At 42.0% G+C, this 21,212-nt stretch overlaps 1 protein-coding gene across 1 annotated transcript; it reads right to left on the reverse strand.

Annotated features, from left to right (window-relative positions):
- Window positions 1-220: 220 nt before the first annotated feature.
- Window positions 221-18,832, reverse strand: mtnr1al (melatonin receptor type 1A like). The gene is made up of 2 exons (XM_078260024.1): window positions 18,521-18,832; window positions 221-1,484 (listed from the first exon to the last, which is right to left on the reverse strand). The coding sequence occupies exons 1-2, from the start codon at window positions 18,813-18,815 to the stop codon at window positions 715-717; spliced, it is 1,065 nt and encodes a 354-aa protein (XP_078116150.1). The 5' UTR covers window positions 18,816-18,832; the 3' UTR covers window positions 221-714.
- Between the last annotated feature and the right edge of the window lie 2,380 nt (window positions 18,833-21,212).

A 21,212-nucleotide genomic window follows, 5' to 3' on the forward strand; every position in this document is an offset into this window, starting at 1 on the left:
TAGCCTATAGCATAGCTACAGTGGCTATGGCCTCTGAAACTATGCCATAAATCCAGCCTTTTGCTGCCAAATCTTGGATACTTTCTGACATTGATTACACATATACATTTAATACTTTACAGAGTAATAGAGAAACTTAACACCCTCTAACAATCTTGTCTTTGCTGACCTCCAGTGGTTTAACTTCTCACCTCGCTGCAGTGATGTACAGGTGGACATAACTGTTGGGTGTGGTTACAGTTACGCTCCTGTTTTTAAATACATCTCTGATGTCCACTGTCCTATAAAGAAAATCCCTGTATACTGTCTTGAAACTAGTTAATAGATATTATGCATCATATGAAAAATTAATCAGGGGAGATGATCACAATGTTTGAATATCCCGACATTTAGAAGTATGAAGTTGCTAAAAACACAATTATTTAATTCAAACCGTAATTCATGATTTCATTACCCAAGAAAGTCATGATGAAACACTCATTACTAAGATAAGAGTTACTCTAGTCTCTGCCTCCCTCTTTCTTTCTTTTTTAAAGTCTCTCAAGTTCCCTGAAGGCATCACGGATAACTTACAGTGTGGCATAATTATTTCACTTTGTCTCTTCTCCTCCTCTTCACCTCCAGCTATTAAAGTTCTTCTTCTTACCTTTATTTGTTTTCCTCTTTGTCAAATAGTTCTTTTCAATATCCCCCCCCCCTCCTCAGCGTATCGTCTCAGCAGTGAAACTTGAAGATTATCAGGACGATCCTCTTGTACTCTTTCCGGAAGTTGTGGTTCAGGGCACCATAGACGACGGCGTTGAGGCAGCTGTTGAAGTACGCCATAAAGTAGCTGGCCGTGAACAGCCACTCCGGGATCGCCCGGCTCAGCCTGGAGTCCAGTGCCACCGCCAGGCCGATCAGGTTCAGCGGCGCCCAGCAGACGGCGAAGAGCACGAACACTACGAACATGGTTAGGAAGTTGCGCAGGTCGTGCGGATTGATCTTTGGCCGCGTGTCCGGCTTGACCCTCCGCCTCACCTGGATGACCAGGATCCAGATGCGAAGGTAACAGTAGCTGACGATGCCGATCGGCAGGATGAAGTGCACCACCACCACCGTGATGGTGTACAGCGAGCTGACTGACTGGGCGAAGGTGCAGGAGTACACCCGCGGGTCGTACTGCAGCGACTCCACGAACCAGTTGGGCACGATGGCGAGGATGGTGAGCACCCAGACGAGCACCACATAGCACATGGTGTTTCTGTTGGAGAAGAGCTTGTCGTACTTGAGGCTGTGGCAGATGTAGCAGTAGCGGTTGATGGCGATGGCCGTGATGTTGAAGATGGAGCCAATGACGCTGAGGCCCATGAGGAAGCCGCTGATCTGACAGTGGATGTAGCCGGCGATCCAGCCGTCATGGAAGATGGCGGTCAGAACCAGCGGATAGGGGTAGATGGCGACTACTAGGTCAGCAAAAGCCAGGCTCACCACGAAGGCGTTTCCTGCAGACGGGGGGGACAGACATCATCAGCAAGTAGGATACTAACAGAACATACTGTGAAAGGTGAGTAAGCGCCAATTATACTTGTTTGTCTTGGGAATAAAATCAGAATAGAGCTGCACAGATTCACTGATTAGTTGTCAACTATTAAATTAACAGCAAACTATTTTGATAGATTATTCTAAGTCCTTTTTTTATGTTAATAAAAGTCTAAATTCTCTGATTCCAGCTTCTTATATGTGAATATGTTCTAGTTTATATCTCCACTGTGACCGTTAACTGAATATCTTTGAGTTGTGGACAAAACAACCTCTGAGGACGGCATCTTGGGCTTTGGGAAACACTTACTGACATTTTTCACCATTTTCTGACATTTTATAGATGAAACGGCTAATCAATTAATATATTAATATTAATAATTAATAATGGGCAGATAATTTGACAATGAAAATAATCATTAGTTGCAGCCCTAGCTTGAATTATTCGTGTTTGTCTCGGAAATATTATCAGAATCATGTGTTTGAGTAAGTTGATGTAGGGTAGTTTGATATTGCTTCTACCCTTGGCCATAGGCATCTTTAGTCAGCCTAACTATAGGATCGTACCAATGTATAAAACCAATTTGCATCATTAGTTGCAAACTTAATGTAAAGTACTGGTATACACATTTCTTCAAAGTAACTACAGGATGTAAATATTAAACTTTTTACATATAAGATGAAATTGTCGATAGTTAAAATGAAAATAAAACAGTGCAGGTTTAGAGTACAACTTGTTTCTGGCATTTTGTAAGAGTTGGGGTAAACCGAAGTAGCCTCTGGCAAACAGACGAGCATGCGGCAGACAAAAACCATGATGCCAAACTCAGACTGATCACTTTCCCCTCCAACTTAACTTTAATAGCATCTGGATCATTACTCTGCAAACCTCATCACCACCGCTTAAATGCCTCCACCATCATTACAAGCTAATGAATACAACTGGCCAAATCTGCTCCTGCCTTAGACAGCTCATCCAAAAACTTTCACAATTATATTGTTGTTCCCCAGGAGAAGAGGAATCACCGTTTTTTGTACAGTATGCCAGCCACAGCGGCAGGTTGGTTGGACTTTATTCCAGTTTTTTTTTCACTCTTTGCTCAGCCAAATACTGTGAACTTTGACAATAAAAAGTTCTCTGATGTGCTGTAAAAGTCTCACACATGACTAATCGACTAAAGAAATCTTCGTCGACTAAGACCAAGATTACCTATTGGTCGACTAATCGCAACCCGTTCTCACTCCCAACTCGTAAAATATGGATGCTTGTTCAGTGCCTCTCAGTGTCAGATACGCAAACAGCACCCTTCAGTGTCTGTATGGAACGCACCGGGCAGAGCAGCAGCTCGACTGCGGTGCTGTAAGATGATGTAATATTATGGGTGACAATGGTAGCGAGCAGTTTGAAAGCCTGAAATACTGTGTAGGGATGTTGGTTAGAGTGGTGGATGATTCAAACAACACAGGACTTTCACCTAGGAGACCGGGATTCAAGTCCTGTTCTTGTCCCGCATTTCACGGAATTGTACGTTTTATAACCCCACCCACGATCTTTTCCTAAACCTAACTGTCTCGTTGTTGTGCGACATGTCAGTTAAACGTACATCCCGACCCAGAATGTCAAAAGTATAGCCAAGAGTCCCGACCAAGAGCGTTTAGATAAATTGCGTTTAGATATGGCGCTAAAAGAGACAAAAACAATGCCAAAGGCACATGGCCAAGCATCCATATTTTACGCGATGGGAGTGAGAATGTGTTGCTAATCAACGAAAAGGGGGCAGCTCTACCACAAACACTGTATCAGGGCTGAAACTGAAATGTCAGATGCAGATATCTAAAAACCCCAAAACAAATCTTAACTATGACATATTCACATCAACACTTTACACTTTAGGCCTTCGGCAGACGCTCCAAACAGCTCTCACTACCAACTAATCATGCAGGCAGCATAAAGCCCTCCAGTGACCCCAGAACCCCCTGCAGCTGCTGAAATTGAGAGGTTTTCGTGGAAGTTTCGATCAAATTGCATACATCTTCACACCCTGGGGGGAGTGTGGTCGCTAAGTCAGGCAGTGTTAATAACACCTTGTGAAAATATGAAAAGGATTCCATCAGAGGTCAACCTTTTTGTTAAAGATCAACATGCGTTTTGATCAACATGAAACATCCCCGTAATCACAATCCCCAAACCAGATAGACCAGACTGCTTTTAAATATACAATGATTTTATCATCGTAAAACACACTTCATTAAAAGTTTACAGAAAACAAAATAAAATCAAAAGCTATCTTGGTTCTTCTTTCCACTGTCCCAACAATCCTAATTCTGGTTTGGTTGAAATAAATGCCTAATCCTCTCATACATGTAAAAATATGCTGGCTATATACACACTAGAAGTACTGTTCATGTAACCTCGTGATATCGCGAGAATCCAGCTGCTGTTCCAGGTAAATGTTAAAGATTGGCTGTTTCCAATTCAATTCACCTGACAGCTAATCAGAGATTATGTTTTTTATTGCCATGAAAAAAGTCAACTGAAAGGTTCCCTGTGGAGTTTATTTTACATCTAGTAGCACCATGGAGTTGTTTTTCTACAGTACTGTATACGTGCACACCAAAATATGCAGCAATGCATGGAAACACATTTGTTAAGAGATCAAGGATACGCACTACACAATGTTTGCTGAGAGATGCTGAATGTAAACATGACTTTTCTTTGTTTCTAAGAAAACGCCACTGGGCTTCTTTAATCCTGAATGTGTAGAGTGAATCATCATATTCAGATACCTAATATGACTTCTCACCAATGCAGTCAAACAACTGGAGCCACCTAAGCCCCCTGATTGATACATAATACACAGCCTGTAATGCTAATTAGTCTGTTCGTTAAGACACATGATGAATTAATGAGCAGAGATTTCGATCAGCATGGTGTGATCTTTGCCACTTGAACGCACTAAGAAGTTGCAGTAGTTTCAAAGACTTTGGTTTTTCCACATTGAAATGCAAATTTATGTAGCGAGTCGCTCCAAAATCTAATCAGCTCATCTGTTCTGTAGAGGGAGTGGCACTGTGAACTTTCCTCTACTCTGGTGTTCTGGAGTTAACGTGTATCCATCATAGACAGACAGACGGAAGGATGTATGCATCTCGTAACCACAGAGAGTCTGCTTTGTAGTGAGATGCTTTTTTTTCTTTGTTCCTTCACTCCTCCCGTGTTTCATTTGTGTCTCTCAGCGGTGCGAGTGTGTTCAACGCTGCAGCCACCGCTGCCGGTGTGTGTCATCCTGACAGCAGCTCTGATGGCGGCTGCTTGTACCTCGTTCAAGTACAACAGCGAACACTGCTATCACCCACAGACAGATGGATATTGAGCTGCAGTTTGTAGGAAAAAATAGACGCAGACATTTTGTCTGCCTGACTCAACCTTCAACTGACTTTTCTGGATCATGCTGAAGAGACAGAAGTATGAGCTTATAAAACAGAATTTGGGAGTATTTAAAGAGTCATATTTAAGACTGTAGGATATCAGAGATGTAGAGGTCATGAGTTCAAATTAGGGTTGGGAATTGTATGTTTTTTTTTTCCCAAACCGGTGAATAAATGATACTTTAAAGTTCTCATATTATGCGCATTTTCAGGTTCATAATTGTATTTAGAGGTTGTACCAGAATAGGTTTATGTGGTTTATTTTTCAGAAAACACCATATATTTGTTGTACTGCACATTGCTGCAGCTCCTCTTTTGACCCTGTGTGTTGAGCTCTCTGTTTTAGCTACAGAGTGAGGCATCACACTTCTATCCTATCTTTGTTGGGAATCGCACATGCGCAGTACCTAGGTAAGGACTACTAGCTAGTCGCATGAGGTCGTGCCACGCTAGCAGCTAGGCGAGCATTATAACGTGTGTTACAAAGTGACACACGTTCGTCACAGAAGTAAAGGCTGGACTACAAATGGTGCCAAAATGTACCAAATGGTACTAAAATGAGGCACTGTAATCTGCGTTGTCATCCGGTCTGTTTCCGTAGCCAACCCTAGTTCCAATTCCCCCAGCAGAAACCAGCTTAGTTATAATTTTCAACATTATGGTTTACATGTTGTCTAAGCCTTGGGTATACTTGAAATTCTGAATCCATTGTATTTTTATATAGATTTAGTTTTGTGACTCGAAACCTGCAATAACAGATTTTTTTCAACGTATCGTCATACAACGGTTCGTATATCTTACTAATGAAAAATGCACAATTTTCCGTGCGTGATCCTACGAACGTCCAGCAACTCGAGCGATCAGTACGCCTGCGTAAGCTCCTGCAGTGCATAATTTGTTTAGGCAACAAAACTACTTGGAAAAGTTCAGGAAATGATTGAGGTTTGGGTTAAAATATGTATGTTGATTACATAAATGTATGTGGCGTTAGTTATGTACGTACATTACGTAACAAAATCAAGTGAAAATAAGTCAATGTTGACTTTTGCTTTCACACGGGACACAAACAGTGGTCTCCTGGGTGAGAGTCCTGTGTTTATTTGACCCATCCATCCCCCCCCCCCCCAACCTCTTCCCTCTTTACCTTTTTATACTAAGTCACCTGACTTCCTCTTTAGAAGCAGCCCTGCACGTCCTGACTCACAATACGTGGGTTAATATTCAAATGAAATACTGCATTACTTTTCGTAAGTACGACCAGTCAATGAGAAGAGCCTGGATTTTTTTTAAGTTAATATTATGGATTTAAAAACTTATTTCAAACATCCAGCAGTGACAGAGCAACACAATCATTCATTTGGAGTCATGTTTGTGTCCACCTGATGAATGTAAGTACAATAGTCTCTCTCTTTTAGCTCTGTTTTTGGTCTCTACCAACTCGTGAAGGATATATCGGTCTCTTTAGCTGATAAATGCACCAGTAAGTCTCTAACTGTCAAGTCAATTTTATTTATATTGTCAAATGTCACAAATCACAAATATGCCTCAAGGGGCTTTACAATCTGTATAGCGTATGACTCCCTCTTCCCTCGATTCAAAGCTTTTTCTCTGAAAACAGCTGCCTGCTGAATCCAAAAACAACACTATGACAGTAACGTTTTGTTTCAAACAAAGCTGCTGAGCCTTTGATCAATGGATGGCTTCAGTAATAACTGAAATGATTGTTAGCGGTGGTGCAGAACATAGAAGCTATTGACATCGCTGATGAGAAAGATGCAAGTAGACCAGGAAGGTTACTAATGGGTCTTCCTATTTTATTCTTGTTTCAAGAGTTATTGCCATTGCTTTCCAACATTCACAAAAAAGCAGTGAAGGTAATTGGAAGTAGGAATATTAGCCTTTACAGAGCCTGTACGAGCAGACAGTCATGAAACAAGCCACACAAATAATTGCGGACTCTCAGCATCCCCTCTTCTCTGAATAAGAGTCTCTGCCATCAGGAAGAAGACTATTTCTGCCAATGTGCAAATCAAACCGTTTGAATCTATAGTTTGTTCCATGCTATATCAAGCTGCTGAACTCTAATGATGAATCTTAGTGCAATAAAGCAATTTGCAACAAATACACAAGCACTTTAATTCTTACAGGTTCTTTTTTCCAAAATCCTGACTTGAACACTCAAACACTGTGAGCGTAGACTGAAATGGAATTTCATGGCAGAAGAAATAGAAGTCCACTTCTCCACAGTGCATCCACATGCTCAGTGTGTCCAAGATATATATATATATATATATATAAAATATGGCTAAAAGCACAACTTCTTTTTCAATCCTCAAAAAGCTAAAGCACGTCAGTCCCTGCATATATGCTCACATTATTGTAGGTTATACAACCAAAATGAATTGTAGGTAATAAAACAAAAATACAATTAAAGGTGCAGTAGGTAAGTCATATTTGCTGAAACTGACCCGATGTTCCAGTAGAACTACATGAAGCAGGTCATTTAAAAAAAAAAATCTGGCTCCTCTGGCACCACCTACAGCCTGTAGTGCGATTTGCAAAAATCCACCACTCCCTGTTCAGATGCTCCAATCAGGGCCAGGGGGGGTGTCTAACTGTGTGTCAATCACTGCTCAGGCACACGCATTTCATAGCGTCCTCCCCTTCCCCGCCCATCAGCTGCAGATAGGTTTCCTCCCCTTCCCCCCTCTTCACACACGCTCTATCGTGCACAGCTCTCCCTTGTGGGGGGAGGGGTTTATGAGACCGTTTGGGCTTCAGCAGAAAGGGGGGAGGGACTGAGAAGTTGTCGATGTTCAAATTGTTTGGCTAAGTCCTGGATCTTCACAATCCTACCTACAGCACCTTTTAATATAGTTCCATTTTGTCAATTTTGTCATGTCAGAAACAAACAACAGTTGGCTTTATCCCAGCAATATTCCTCCGTTGAGCCCTGGCCCCCAGGAAATTGAACATAGCTACCAAACAGTGGAATTGCAATTTCTTGCCCAAAACCTTTTTCCCATTGGCTTACATGGCGAATGAGATGTCTGTAAATCAGTGGAGACATTTCTTTTAGCTTCACAACCCCTGAGAAATGACTTGTTTCACTATCAGAATCTGATCCATTCTGTCCGATAACATTTGGAAAGTCCATAAAAGCTGCATGATTACATCATATGGTGTAATACCGGCGCAAAGCACCAAACCGGAAGTAGCCGGCTCGGCTGGCAGAGGTCTCTAGTGTGCGCTTGCTTTATGGGCTGCACAGTGCGGAAGCAGTGCCGATCATCCGTGTAATTTTTGGCTCCATGATGGCTTAATGCACCTCTGAGCAAATAGGAATCAATGGAGCTCCGCCCTGAATGCTGTATCCAGTTCTTATAATACATCCATGATTGAGCCAGACTAGACTAAAGGCAAATATGACCTAACCCTTAAAGGACCCATCCCCTTCTCTGACCATTTAATCCAAGCTAACTTACTGGCATGACTGATGAACCATTTATGGGTTAGAATTTGAATTGTAGTTCACTGATTGGCTTCTGGACATCAATCAGTAAAACACTTCATTAATAAGCAAAACACCAGACTCAAGAAAGACAGTTTTCCTAACCAACTTTAATACACCAAGTTGGACATTTAGCCACATGTATATTAAATCCACAAATGACAAAACTTTGTGCCGCCAGCTTTCAAGCCTACATGAGGTGAGCGTTATACTCAAAAGATAGATTTGAAATGGCAGTAACATGTTATTGGGTGTGAGGTTGCCCTGCATGTCACTCCAATGATACAACAAATGAACAAATATATTTCCAGAATCAGGATCTTCGGGTGTGAGGTTAAAGATGAACCAAGTTGTTGCGTCTCCAATGCATCCAGCTGTGTCCTCACCAACGCTATATACAAACAGGCAGAACAATATAAAATGAAAAAGCATCTGAGCAGATAAAGGAAATTGGACTAAATAAATCGCAGCGCTGTGGCAGCTCACCAGTGTCTGAATCCTCAGGCAGGTGTGCTGCTGCAGGACGAGGTCGGGCAGGTGGCTTAGATCAGGTCAGGCTCATCAGTCGGGGAGACAATCAAACCCCATTTTTAAAGTGGAACTATATTATGCTTTTCCTTATTTTCTGTCATATATATCATGTTACAATGTTGGATGTTCATATTACACATGGCCAAAGCTTCAAATAATAAGGTAAACGTAATCCCTGTGAGCAAAAACCTCACATTTCAGACCGTTCTAAACACTCCACTTCCAGTTTTTTTTACTCTCTGCCGGACTTCTGTATATGGTCATCTGCTCCAGGCACGATACTGCAGCATTTACATCACATACTGTACATTGCTACACGTAACTACATGCTGACATCAGGAAAAGTGTTGTTGTTGTTAATTTCTCTTCAATTTCAAATCACATTCCTGCTGAAACATAGTGTTGGTAATCTGCCATCAGCTATTTCACGACCAGAGACGGTAAAATAAATGGACACATCAACGCCACAGACTTTGACGGAGACCAGTGAAGTCAATTAGAAGCACTTTTCTGGTGATGGCTGAGCGTACTGCGCGGCCTCAAACTGAGCTTGGTGACGTAGATGTGACGTGACAAGAGAAATCTGAATCATTCCAAATCTTGCAGAGACGGAGAGCGTAGGTCATGCCTGGATTATCCATAAGGGCACTTGGGCCAGTGCCCAGGGGCACCAACCATTCACAACCAGTGGGGGGGCACCACATCACACAGGCTTAAACAATATTTTCCGTAAATATATACCTCAAAATATATCTTTGAGGTATAGTGCCCAGGGGCACCACATTGTCTTAATACGGGCCTGGCGTAGGTATATGTAAGAAGATAACATAGGCACATGCTAATTATTGCTAACTATAATGCTAGTTAACATTAGTAATTAAACTTAAACAGCTAATGTAAGTCGAAACTTCCTGCGAGCTTCTCCTGACTATACGGTAATTCCTTTACCGTGCGACAGAAAGTTGCATGATTATGACACAATCGTCAATTTTTACAAAAACCTCTGCTACGGGGACATAACATGAGATACAAGGTAATGGAGCCTTTTATACATTGTCGTGTTTCTTTAGAAATAAATGTACAAATAGAGTCTTTAAACGCTTCAGGTGTAAAGTTATTCGCTGTCAAAGTGACGCCAAAACGAATGGGAGTCAATGGAATGCTAGCGGCAGGTGATGGCTTGGTAGCCTCAGAATCTCCCCATAGGAGGTTCGCTTTCCGGATGCTCGCTTACCCCCTTGGTCACGACAGACATTAGCCCTTTCCCATTTCCCAAATTGTGCATCCGAGATTCCTCTTCTCGATTCCTCTTCTCGATTCCTCTTCTCGATTCCTCTTCTCGATTCCTCTTCTCGATTCCTCTCCTCACGTCTTAGTCCCACCCATAAGAGATTCAAGCTGAGGAGTCGAAGAAGAGCCTCGAGAAGACAGGAGTTGAGGAGGTACACATTTAGGAATTTAGGAAAGGCTGATTGTGAGCCCCCCTGTCCACACCAACACCTTGGTTTGCAGAGGCACTAAAGGCATTCATTGCGTGCTTTAAAAAAGTAACAATTCTGATTTACACAGATTGATTTTGTGACTGCAACTGCAGGCTGTCACTTCTTTCCCCAAATCATCAGTTTGGATAGTTGGAATTGTGTATTGTTTCTGGACAGCACACACCCGAGAGAGCGGGTTTTGTGTCCATATGATTTCCGTTTCAGTTTGGATGGCTCGCGCACCCCCGCCTCCGCAGTCCAGGTGCTCAGCACTCAGCCAAGCAACGCAGCAGAGAGAGACAGATAAGCTGAACAAGCTGCCAAAATCTACAACAAATACAGAAAGTCAAAGTTTATGTAAAGACACTAAATTCCAACATTTGACTGTACATCGCCTTTCTGTTTCTGAATCCCCACAGAATTGCTAATATCAACACTATCAGCCTTGCATAATAATTGTCCATTCCTACTTTAAAAACTGTTGAAAATGCAGGTATCACATCACACAGCATTTTCAAAAGGTGTGCTATCTGAAAACCCTACGGGGAGTTTCCATAAGTATTTCTTTTGCCTGCTGGCCAGCTGTCACCTTCCTCGGGCAATGCAGTCACCCAATACTGAAGCTTTAAAGGTTTAATGATGCAAAGACATCACATTTCACTCCTCAGTCCTCAGTGAGATGACCTCTGCCAGACCTTCATAATAAGACAAAGAAATATAAATAAAAGAAAATGCCGCACCATCCTCAGCCCATTTTGGTGTAGATAAGATTTTAAAGACTGAAGGCTCTAAGGGGCCATGACTCTAGGGGCCCTGTTTTAACGATCTAAGCACACGGGGTGAAGCGCCTGGCGCAGGTGCGTTTAAGGCGTGTACAAATCCACTTTTGCTAGTTTAATGGCAGAAAAAAGGGTCCATGCACCAGGCGAATGGTTCAAAAGGGTTGTATTTAGTGTCTCTATGTTTAATCATAGGTGTGTTTTGGGCGTAACATGCAATAAACCAATCAGAGTGTCATCTCCCATTCCCTTTAAAAGCCAGGCGCGTTTGTACCTTGGCGCATTACTAAAATTAGCACAAAAAGTAAGTAAATTTGTGTTTGGTAGATTATTTCTCTGTGGTAACAATGCTTCTTGGCAATAAATCTTATACCGTTGGAAAGCCTGTTTAGTTCCCTTTCAAATGGTGCCCCATTTGTAAGGAGCATGCATTCGTGGGATGAGCAGCAGCGCTGAGTATGTGGGTTACGCCCCCCAAGAAATATTTGCCAAATCTTCTCTGCCAATGCCAAACAGCTTAACCAGCCTGGTCACACACTGCTGTGGGATGGCATCCCATTCTTCTAACAGTATTTGTCGCAAGTCAGCCAACGTGGTTGTGTTGGTCACTCTGGCACGAACAGCACGCCCCAGCTGATCCCACAAGTGTTCAATGGGGTTGAGGTCAGGCTGCTGGTTGAAGAATGGGATGCCATCCCACAGCAGTGTGTGACCAGGCTGGTGACCACCGTGAGGAGGAGGTGCCAGGCTGTTGTGGCTGTGTATGGTTCTTCCACACGCTACTGAGGCTCCTGTTTGTGAAATGAATAAATTGTTCAATTGCCAATATGTCTTGTTTCTTCAAACTTCAATCATCCAATCCACCAAACACCAAACGGGTCAATGGCTGAATAAGCTGTTTGGCATTGGCAGAGAAAATTTGGCAAATTTTTCATGGGCGCAACCCACATACTCAGCGCTGCTGCTCATCCCACGAATGCATGTTCCTTACAAATGGGGCACCATTTGAAAGGGAACTAAACAGGCTTTCCAACGGTATAAGATGTATTGCCAAAAAGCATTGTTACCACAGAGAAATAATCTACCAAACACAAATTTCCTTACTGTTTGTGCTAAGTTTATTATGATGGCGGATTTGCTGAGCAGGAATGACAGATTTTGGGGAGAAGAAACTTATCTGCTTGTGCGTGAAGTGAAAGCGCGCAAGCAGATCATATCATAATACTATTTCACATTGTAATATTTATATTTTTAATCTTTTGCATGTTTGTGTGCTGCTGCGCTTCCCTGTGTGTGTGTAACAAGCATAGTGTGTGTGTAACAAGCATAGTGTGTGCGCGCTGTGCACGAGCCTAGGCGCATTTTACCAATGCGCTGTTAAAATAACAAAGAAATGCTGCGCTATTGACTTTAGACACCTCCCTGTAAGACCAGCACGCCCATGGGCGCATAGATGGGTGCAGGCGCATTCTGGCTGTGCCGGGTGCCAGATAGGGCCCTCTGTCACCATTAGCTCCATCGTCTGGTGAGAATCCAAACTCATACTGCTGCTCTCCTCAGAAGGAATAAGCTACAAAGTTTTTAGAACCACCTCAATATTTGATCAGTTCTGCTGATTATTATTTCCCTTAACAATGAATCTGTTTATTAGTTTATTGATTCATTGTGTTGTCTCTACAAATTCGTAAAAATTGTCATCATAATTTTCCATGTGGGTCCAAGTTGACGTCTTACATTGCTTATTTTCTTTCCCCAACAGTCCAAAACCCAAAGATCTTTAGTTTGTAGTAGAGCTGCAAATTGAAATTAATTAGTTGTCAATCGTCAATCTGCTACTAGTTTGATAATCGATTAATCAGTTTAAGTCTTTACAATTCTCTGACTCCAGCTTGTTAAATGTGAATATGATCTAGTTTCTTCTCTCCTCTGTGACAGTAAACTGAATATCTTTGAGTTGTGGACAGAACGAGACATTTGAGGACGTCATCTTGGGCTTTGGGAAACACTGATCCACATTTTTTACAATTTTCTGACATTTTATAAACCAGACAACTAATCCATTAATCAAGAAAATAATCAACAGATTAATTGGCAATGAAAATAATCATTAGTTGCAGACCTAATATAATAATAATAGTAATATTATTATTATTATTATAATAACCATAAGCATAATTATTCGAAGTCCCTTAAAGTGCCTGTTCTATTTTATTTGTGTGTAGGTTTCAATCACAATTTATTTTACCAAAGAGTAAAAAGAAGACGTTCACACGGAAATAATCATCAACCAAATCCTCAGATTTGAAAAGCCGGTAAAAGCTTCTCCTTTCTGCTTGATAATTGACTTAAACATATAATTGATTATGAAAACTGCTGCAGATTAATATCTGTTGGTTGGGAATTCAGTGGATCAACTAATTATTTTAGCACTTTATTTGGGCCTCCAGGAGGACAAATCATGGTGTGCAAAGCGTAAGAAGGCTTCATCTGTTGTTTCACGTGTCGGATAGTATTTAATCAACATTTTTTTTCTGCTGCTCAGCTTCAATTTCCAACTATTATCTGCTGGTTGTGAACATTATTTAGGTTACCACTTCAAACTGTTGTGTTTCTGCCTTCCATGCAAACAAAAAACAGATTTCAACCTAATCTGAGATTTGTTCTTCAATATCAAGTTATGTAGCATTCTGTATATATTTACCTTATCTTTACTTCAAAATGCTGAAAACAATCACTTCTGGTTTCAGAAACCCCAAACCTAATTATAGCTGCTGGATGTATGATTCAGATGACAAAACTTGGAGATATTGCTGGTACAACAACAATTTATTGTTATTTATTAACAACATAAAGGTATGTATTTATTTAAACAAGTTAACAAGCGCTAATATGGTGAATGCGGCTCTGCAGTGGCATGTAGGGTGTGTGTGTGTGTGTGTGTGTGTGTGTGTGTGTGTGTGTGTGTGTGTGTGTGTGTGTGTGTGTGTGTGTGTGTGCGTGCGTTTGCAGTCCAGTTTGTTATCTTTAAAAATGAGCCAGCTGTTCGTGGAGCAAAAAATACATCATTTGGTCCCTTGACCAACAGTCAGGCCATCCATGCGAGAAGTAGCGATGCGCAAGAAAAAGTGCAGGTACGCTTAAGAGTAAAAATGTAGAAGTGTCGGTATCTGCGTGCCGGTGAGTACCGGCCCGCTTCGAGCACTGGTTCATCATAATCTGCTCATTGCAGACAGTTTCAAACAGCAGAGAGGTCACTCATTTACATGATTAAGTGTCATGATTACCTGGGGCGACAGAGCTTTCACCATTTCAGCCCCCTCCCTCTGGAACTCCCTACCCATACACATCCGTGACTGTACTGACCTGGACACATTCAAAAACACTAATCAAAACACACCTCTTCAGATTATATTTCCACATACAATAGTCTTACATTTCTCACCTGATAGTTACTGGTTTTATTGTTTTTAATTGCTTCTAATATGCTAATATGTTTTATGTGTTGGTTTTATTGCTTATCTGTTTTTAATGTGCTATATATGCTGTTTTTTTACTGTAAAGTGTCTTTGAGTACCATGTAAAGCGCTATATCAATAAAAATGTATTATTATTATTATTATTATTATTATGATTAAGAGCTTCAAGGCTCCTTGAGATCCATCAGGGTTCCTCAGAGTGAACTGTGGTTCCTCTTTAGATGAGGAGATGAAAATTACTGTAAAGTCAAAGAAGGATCGTGAGCTTATTTTATGAGTAAATCCCCTCAGTACCCACTTCCTGCTGGGTCCCTGTTTCGTTTGTATCGCGCACAAACACAAGGATGCACATGAATGCACACAAGCGTGCGGGGTAACCTGCCAACAAGGACGGACTGGCCATCTGGCATAACCTTAATCATAAATTGTTTTGGAGACCTGTGAGGGATGTTGCAGACGCTACAGAGAGTCCGTCTAAGCACTTTATGTTGCAGCTATCGGCCTTTTACTGCAGGCCCCTCGACACTGGACGCTGAACTTTTAAAAATGAAAACATTCATGAATGGATCTGTGTGAGATTTAGAGTTCATCACCAGCCCGGTCTGCTGTGGATTACTCTGTCCAGGTGGAAGGGTCCTCAGGCTCTGAAAAGGTTGAGAAGCACTGAGCCACCGGGTTATGACACAGTTTTCAACCAATGAGTTGAATTCATTGAGTTCGGGCAATCAGGAGATGCAAAACACAATGCAATTCAGTCAACGTTGGAGCAATTCCACCCAGTGCTGAGCAGAGCAGTCAAACAAGTAAAACCATTGCTCTCGTGATAATTGCCTTTTCAATCTAAAACAACATAGCTTTTTCCATAGAATTGCTCTCTCAGAACCTATTAACAGAGTTGTTTTTGCAGGGTTTTTATGAATGAACGTAGTTTCTAGTAATTTTTCTTAAGTAAAAGTATGTAAGTATCATCAGGAAAATGTACTAAAAGTGTTAAAAGTATAAGTACTTGACGCAGAAAAATCCTCCCATTTTAGAAACTGGAAACGATCCAAACAGTTGTGTGTTTAATGGTCTAATCATTTCAGCTGGAATTGTAGGCTGTTATATTGTTGGGTAGTTTAATTAATAATAAAACGTCAGATTTTATAAACTACATGTGTTTTGTGTGCATCAATTTGTAAAGTAACTAGTAACTAAAGCTGTCAGATTAATGTAGTGGAGTAAAAAGTACAATATTTCACTCAGAAATATAGTGGAGTAGAAGCAGAAAGTGGCATGAAAATAAAAGACTGAAGTAAAGTACAAGTGCCTCAAATTTGTACATAAGTACAATACTTGAGTTAATGTACATTCCGCCGCTGATTGGGAGACAAAAGAATAGTTCACTGGTAGGAGAAGAGAAGAGGAGAATAATGGGTAGGAATCTGGAAGAGACAATCTGAGCGATGAGAGACCTGAAAGGGCAGGAGAGAGAGGAAGAGAAGAGCAATTAAGGGGAGAGGAGAGTGATTGAAAAGAGAGGACACTGGGAAGAGTAGAGGAAAGGTGAGAATAGGTGTCTTAATAAATGAATCAAATGGAAAGGACAAGAGAAGCGGATTGCTGGAGAATTGGAAAGGCATGGGGTGAATGGAGATGAGAGTTGAGAAGATGGGGGAGGTAAAAAAAAAAAAAGGAGATCTCTGCAAATCTCTCTCAGATCTCTGCAGGGTGAATCCAGACAGCTAGCTAGACTATCTGTCCAATCTGAGTTTTCTGTTACATGTCTAAAAAAAACTTTTGAACGTACACGTTCCACCAAAACAAGTTCCTTCCCGAGGCTATTTTGAAGGGGCACCGTGGCTCTGTCCGGCGCTCAGCGCTGCCCAATACGATTGTGATTGGTTTAAAGAAATGCCAATAAACCAGAGCACGTTTTTCTCCCATCCCAGAATGCTGTGTGGACTAGCCAGACCCTCTTCTACAGCGCTGTGGAGGAAGGCCTGGCAACGTGAGATTACATTCTTTGTAATCATATCACTCTACAATGAAGACATCCACGTCCAGCTACAACAGTTAAACTAGTATGAACATGTTAAAGTTTAAACATAAGCTTGTTTAAATGAAGATTTTCACAAAGTCCTACATGTCTTCGTTTAAACCAGGCCACATTTAGCCCAGTTTGGACAGTTAACAGCTTGGACCAGTAAATGTGTAAAATTGAAGATGAGGCAATCATCAGGAGACACATGAACAACCCAAAACTGCAGGTGCTGGGTAACAGTTATTTGAACAAAAAGATGAAACATTACTGCACACTGCTGTCTTGTTCCCCATTCTTCCTTTATTATATTGTATTCTATTCTTATATCCTTCTTTTGTTATGTCCATCCAAAATTAGCATAGAAACTGGGCTCTCATTAAATGGCACTCATTCAGGCGTTTTAAAAAAGAGATGGTAGCCCTCCTTCCCACTCATCTGCCTGGTCTATTATTATCAGAGCTTAACAGGGATTTTGGCTTCACCGCTCCAGCATGAAAGGACCATAAATGGCAAAACACCTCATCAATTTTCATATATAGTTGGAGGAGTAAAAGGAAGGGTGCCTGTCTTCACTTAATACTGCGTTTAATGTGATATTTAATTATTCAGATGGCTGAGCAGGAGCATGTCGCAGAGTGAAAGATAACAATTAGAAGTGTTTATGCACATCGGTGCTCTTGAAGGCTTGTAGTCCAAATCAGTCTGGAGCTACTATCAGATTTATACATTGATTACAGTGAGTCACCAACTTTGACTTCACTGCTTTTTAGTTTCCTAAAGTCCTTGACCAAGTGCCAAAATGGCAAATCTCCCAGTCTGAAGCTGCAAAGTCTGAACTGTCTGAACTGTTTTCAGACACTGACAAATATTCTGCCCACGCAGCATTCTTTATTTATAAAACTATACCACACAGCGTTTGCATTCTGATCATCTGCAGCAGCCAAATATTCTGTCAAAGTGTCCTTGAGTAACACATCACGTTGTTCAAGGCGCTCAGCAGCCACAGAAACATGCCAAGATGGAGAAAGTTACCGAGAACTGAGCTCTCAACTAGGGCTGGGTACCCAACTTCGAGACTTTTAGACACCCAACAGACACCCCGTAGTATTGAGTATCGGAACATGCCTTGCCATTCAATACAAAATGAGGAAATCTCATCAGCGTCAGGGAGCCAATAAGCATCCATCATGATGGTTCAAAGATCTAATAATGCTGGTACGCGTACAGGGCGCACATGTGTGTGTTGTTGTATTTTGAGAGGCTGTAATGCAGTGTAAAGGAGCTGGAAAAAAATGTACTGTAATGTAATTTATTTTTGTTAAAATGGAATTTCTAAAATAAAATAGGCCTATCCTTCAGGAACCGGTATCAAATTCGGTAAGATATCAAAAGCAAGCATGCTGCATGCTTATTGGCTCCCTGATGCTCGTGAGATTTATTCCTTAGGTATTGAAATTTGGTATTGAATGACGAGGCATTTTTCGATACTGATAATAAAGAGGCAATTCGGTCCCGTCGGCGCCTAAAAAGTAACAAAGTTCTAATTTCGGTACCAAATTACAATTTACAAACTCCCCTGAATTTTGATTGATAGGCTACGCATTCAGTTACATGGTTATTATCACAGTGAACATATAGAAGATGAAAACTACGTCATCAAGCAACATTAGGGTCAGTTCTAGGCTACATCCTTCTAACTTGTTGAGTTTTTGTTATCTATTTAATATCTATCTCCATGACATGCACGGACACAAACACCTGTAGCCTACCTGCTTTCCTGAGTTTCTTGTTCCTGAACACGGACACGATGACCAGCAGGTTCCCGATAGCATCCACCACGATGGTCGTGATCAGGACGCCGGCCAGCAGGGTCTCCACCCAGGGGAAGGACTGGTGCTGGTGGCCCGGAGCCCCCTCTCCCCCGGCCGGCGTGGAGTTGCGGGGCCCCAGCGTCCCCTCCACCATGGTGGGCTCGCGGTCCTCCAGGGACATCATTTGCGGAAGGTGCCTCGGGTCGACGAGTCGCATCGGATCGTGGTCGTGGAAGGTCGGTCCCTTCATCATAACGCACGGCTTGTCCAGGGATGCTGGAAGTCAAATAAAGACGTCAAAGGATGCTACATGCTGCCATTTGAAGGAATGATGGATTTGCGATAGTTATTAAACGTTTTTACTCTACAACAGACAGCAAACCCGAAGAGAAAGTAATGCACGAGGAGTGCGAGGAGAGGAAGAGGATGAGTGAGACAGCGCGTGCACGCAGACGAGAGATGTGACACCTGCCAGTTTAAATAGAGTGAGAGACGTATCGCCTACATGACGCGGAACAGAGTTCACACACTTCACTGATGAACCTGAGTTGAGGAGTAACATTAAGATTCATGATTAGGCTAAAGGAAGTTTTTGTCTCACGTCCAATATTCACACTTCCCTCCATCCGCGTGCGCTCTCTCTCTCTCTCTCTCTCTCTCTCTCTCTCTCTCTCCCCCTCTCTCTCTCTCTCTCTCTCTCTGTGTACAGCGGCAGTAATAACAGTTACCTTATGTACTCTTTACAGTAGCTGGTATGTCTGACAGGATGGATGGTTATCTTTGGTTACTTTGATTCAGAGGGAAACTTGAAAAAAAAAAAAAACAAAACTCCTCAATGTGTTCACGAAAAGAAGAGCTCCGAGTTGCAGCAAGTCCTCATCACAAGGAATCAAATAATGGACTACTAAACAGATAAAAACAAAAGCAAACCCTCTTTTCCCACCAGAAATACTTGTGTACTTCACATATATCCAATATCCCAGAAAGTGGAAAACATTATATACGTTTAAACTTTCTTTTTTCTTTTTTTCTTTTTTAAATTTTTTAATCAATTGATGGTTGATGGTTTTGGGGGGTCCTGCAGCCCCATCATCACTCCTATACAGTATATCCTGAGTCCATACAGCTGTCTACTAGGCGCACCAGGGAGCCGTGCGCATCACTGCGCGCAAAGGCACTGGAGCGACGCGTCTTTAAATAGGGTCTCTTAAGACATTTCTGTATGAGAGACGTTTTTTTCTTTTCTTATCTTTGATAAGTCCCGCTGTCTAGCAGTGTAGGTTCACTTGTCACCGGTGTAAACGAGAATAGGAAACCGACGGGCGATTAATGTGGTCATTTACGCTCGAGGAATCTCGGTGAACATTCGGGGACAGAAAAACGCAATAAAAATCTTTTAAATGCAAGCAGGTGCCACGCGTTTTCCCGTGTGTCATTCAGTTCCCATTGAAACTGGAGAAAAACAATGAAAACCAAACTGCAGATCTGAAGCTTCTCAGGTCACACGCCTCGTTTTATGAATCGAGTCCCTTTCGCGCAGCTGGACTGATGTCCCCTCTGTGGTTTCATTCACAAATCCACTCGGTTTTTCGTGATCCCAGCGTCCTTCGGCCGGTCTGTCTCTCAGTCTGCCGGCTTCACGCTTATTCAGACCCTCACGTGCGGACAGCAACTTCAACTCTGAGTGTCTGGTCGAGGAGGTTTACGCGCCTTATAGCGTCCAACAATGGTGCGCGCGCGCTCTCTCTCTCCATCTCTCTCTCTCTCTCTCTCTCTAACCCCTCATCTCCCCCTTTCTTTCCTTTACTCTCCCTCTGTCTTCATCACTCTCTTACCCCTCATCTCCCCCTTTCTTTCCTTTACTCTCCCTCTGTCTTCATCACTCTCTTACCCTTCCTCTCCCCCTTTCTTTCCTTTACTCTTCCTCTGTCTTCATCACTCTCTTACCCTTCCTCTGCCCCTTTCTTTCCTTTACACACACACTCACACTCACACTCACACTCTCTGTCTCTCGTCCTCTCTCTCTCTCTCTCTCTCTCTCTCTCTCTCTCTCTCTCTCTCTCTCTCTCTCTCACTGCTGTTGTTTGGTGAGTAAATGTAAATGTGTCACACACACCATATGATCCAACTTTTACTGTAATGTCCCTTTCTCTCTTTGACTTTCCTCACTGTTTTCCTTTTTTTCTCCTTTTCTGTTTTAATCATTTTTCTTTTCTTCTTTCTCTGCTTCTATCATCCATCTGTTCATTTCTACAGATGTTTCCACCTGAGCGAAAAATTGCTTTAATTTGATCCACTCTGATTCTCTCTCTCGTTTTTTTCTACTTATCGCCTCTTCCAGATGATGTTGTGCAGGCCCTCGCCTCCTCGGGTGTGCGCCTCACGGTTCATCCTAAGGCCATCTTCGGACCGGTTAGTGTCCTTCTATGGCATGTAAGAACTCATACCTTTTAGTATTGATAGTGAACTTACTGTACCTTGACCGTAAGTGTCTGTGATAACATCAAAATGAAAGGACCATAAATTACCAAAGGACCACAGTAAACTCGGTGTTAAGTGCCTCAGACACATTATGCAGCTGTATAGGTAATATTATTAGAGAGGCTGTTAGACTGTTGAATGTCAGCCAGTTAGTTAATGGCAAATCAAA

The sequence above is a fragment of the Sander vitreus genome, chromosome 10 (assembly GCF_031162955.1).
Source record: "Sander vitreus isolate 19-12246 chromosome 10, sanVit1, whole genome shotgun sequence".
NCBI classification, from domain to species: domain Eukaryota; kingdom Metazoa; phylum Chordata; class Actinopteri; order Perciformes; family Percidae; genus Sander; species Sander vitreus.

Coding starts and splice junctions, on each gene's coding strand:
- mtnr1al (XM_078260024.1), bottom strand. CDS start 18,815: ATGATGAAGGGACCGACCTTCCACGACCACGATCCGATGCGACTCGTC. Junction 1,485..18,520: donor CAAGAAACTCAGGAAAGCAG/GTAGGCTACAGG, acceptor CCCCGTCTGCAG/GAAACGCCTTCGTGGTGAGC.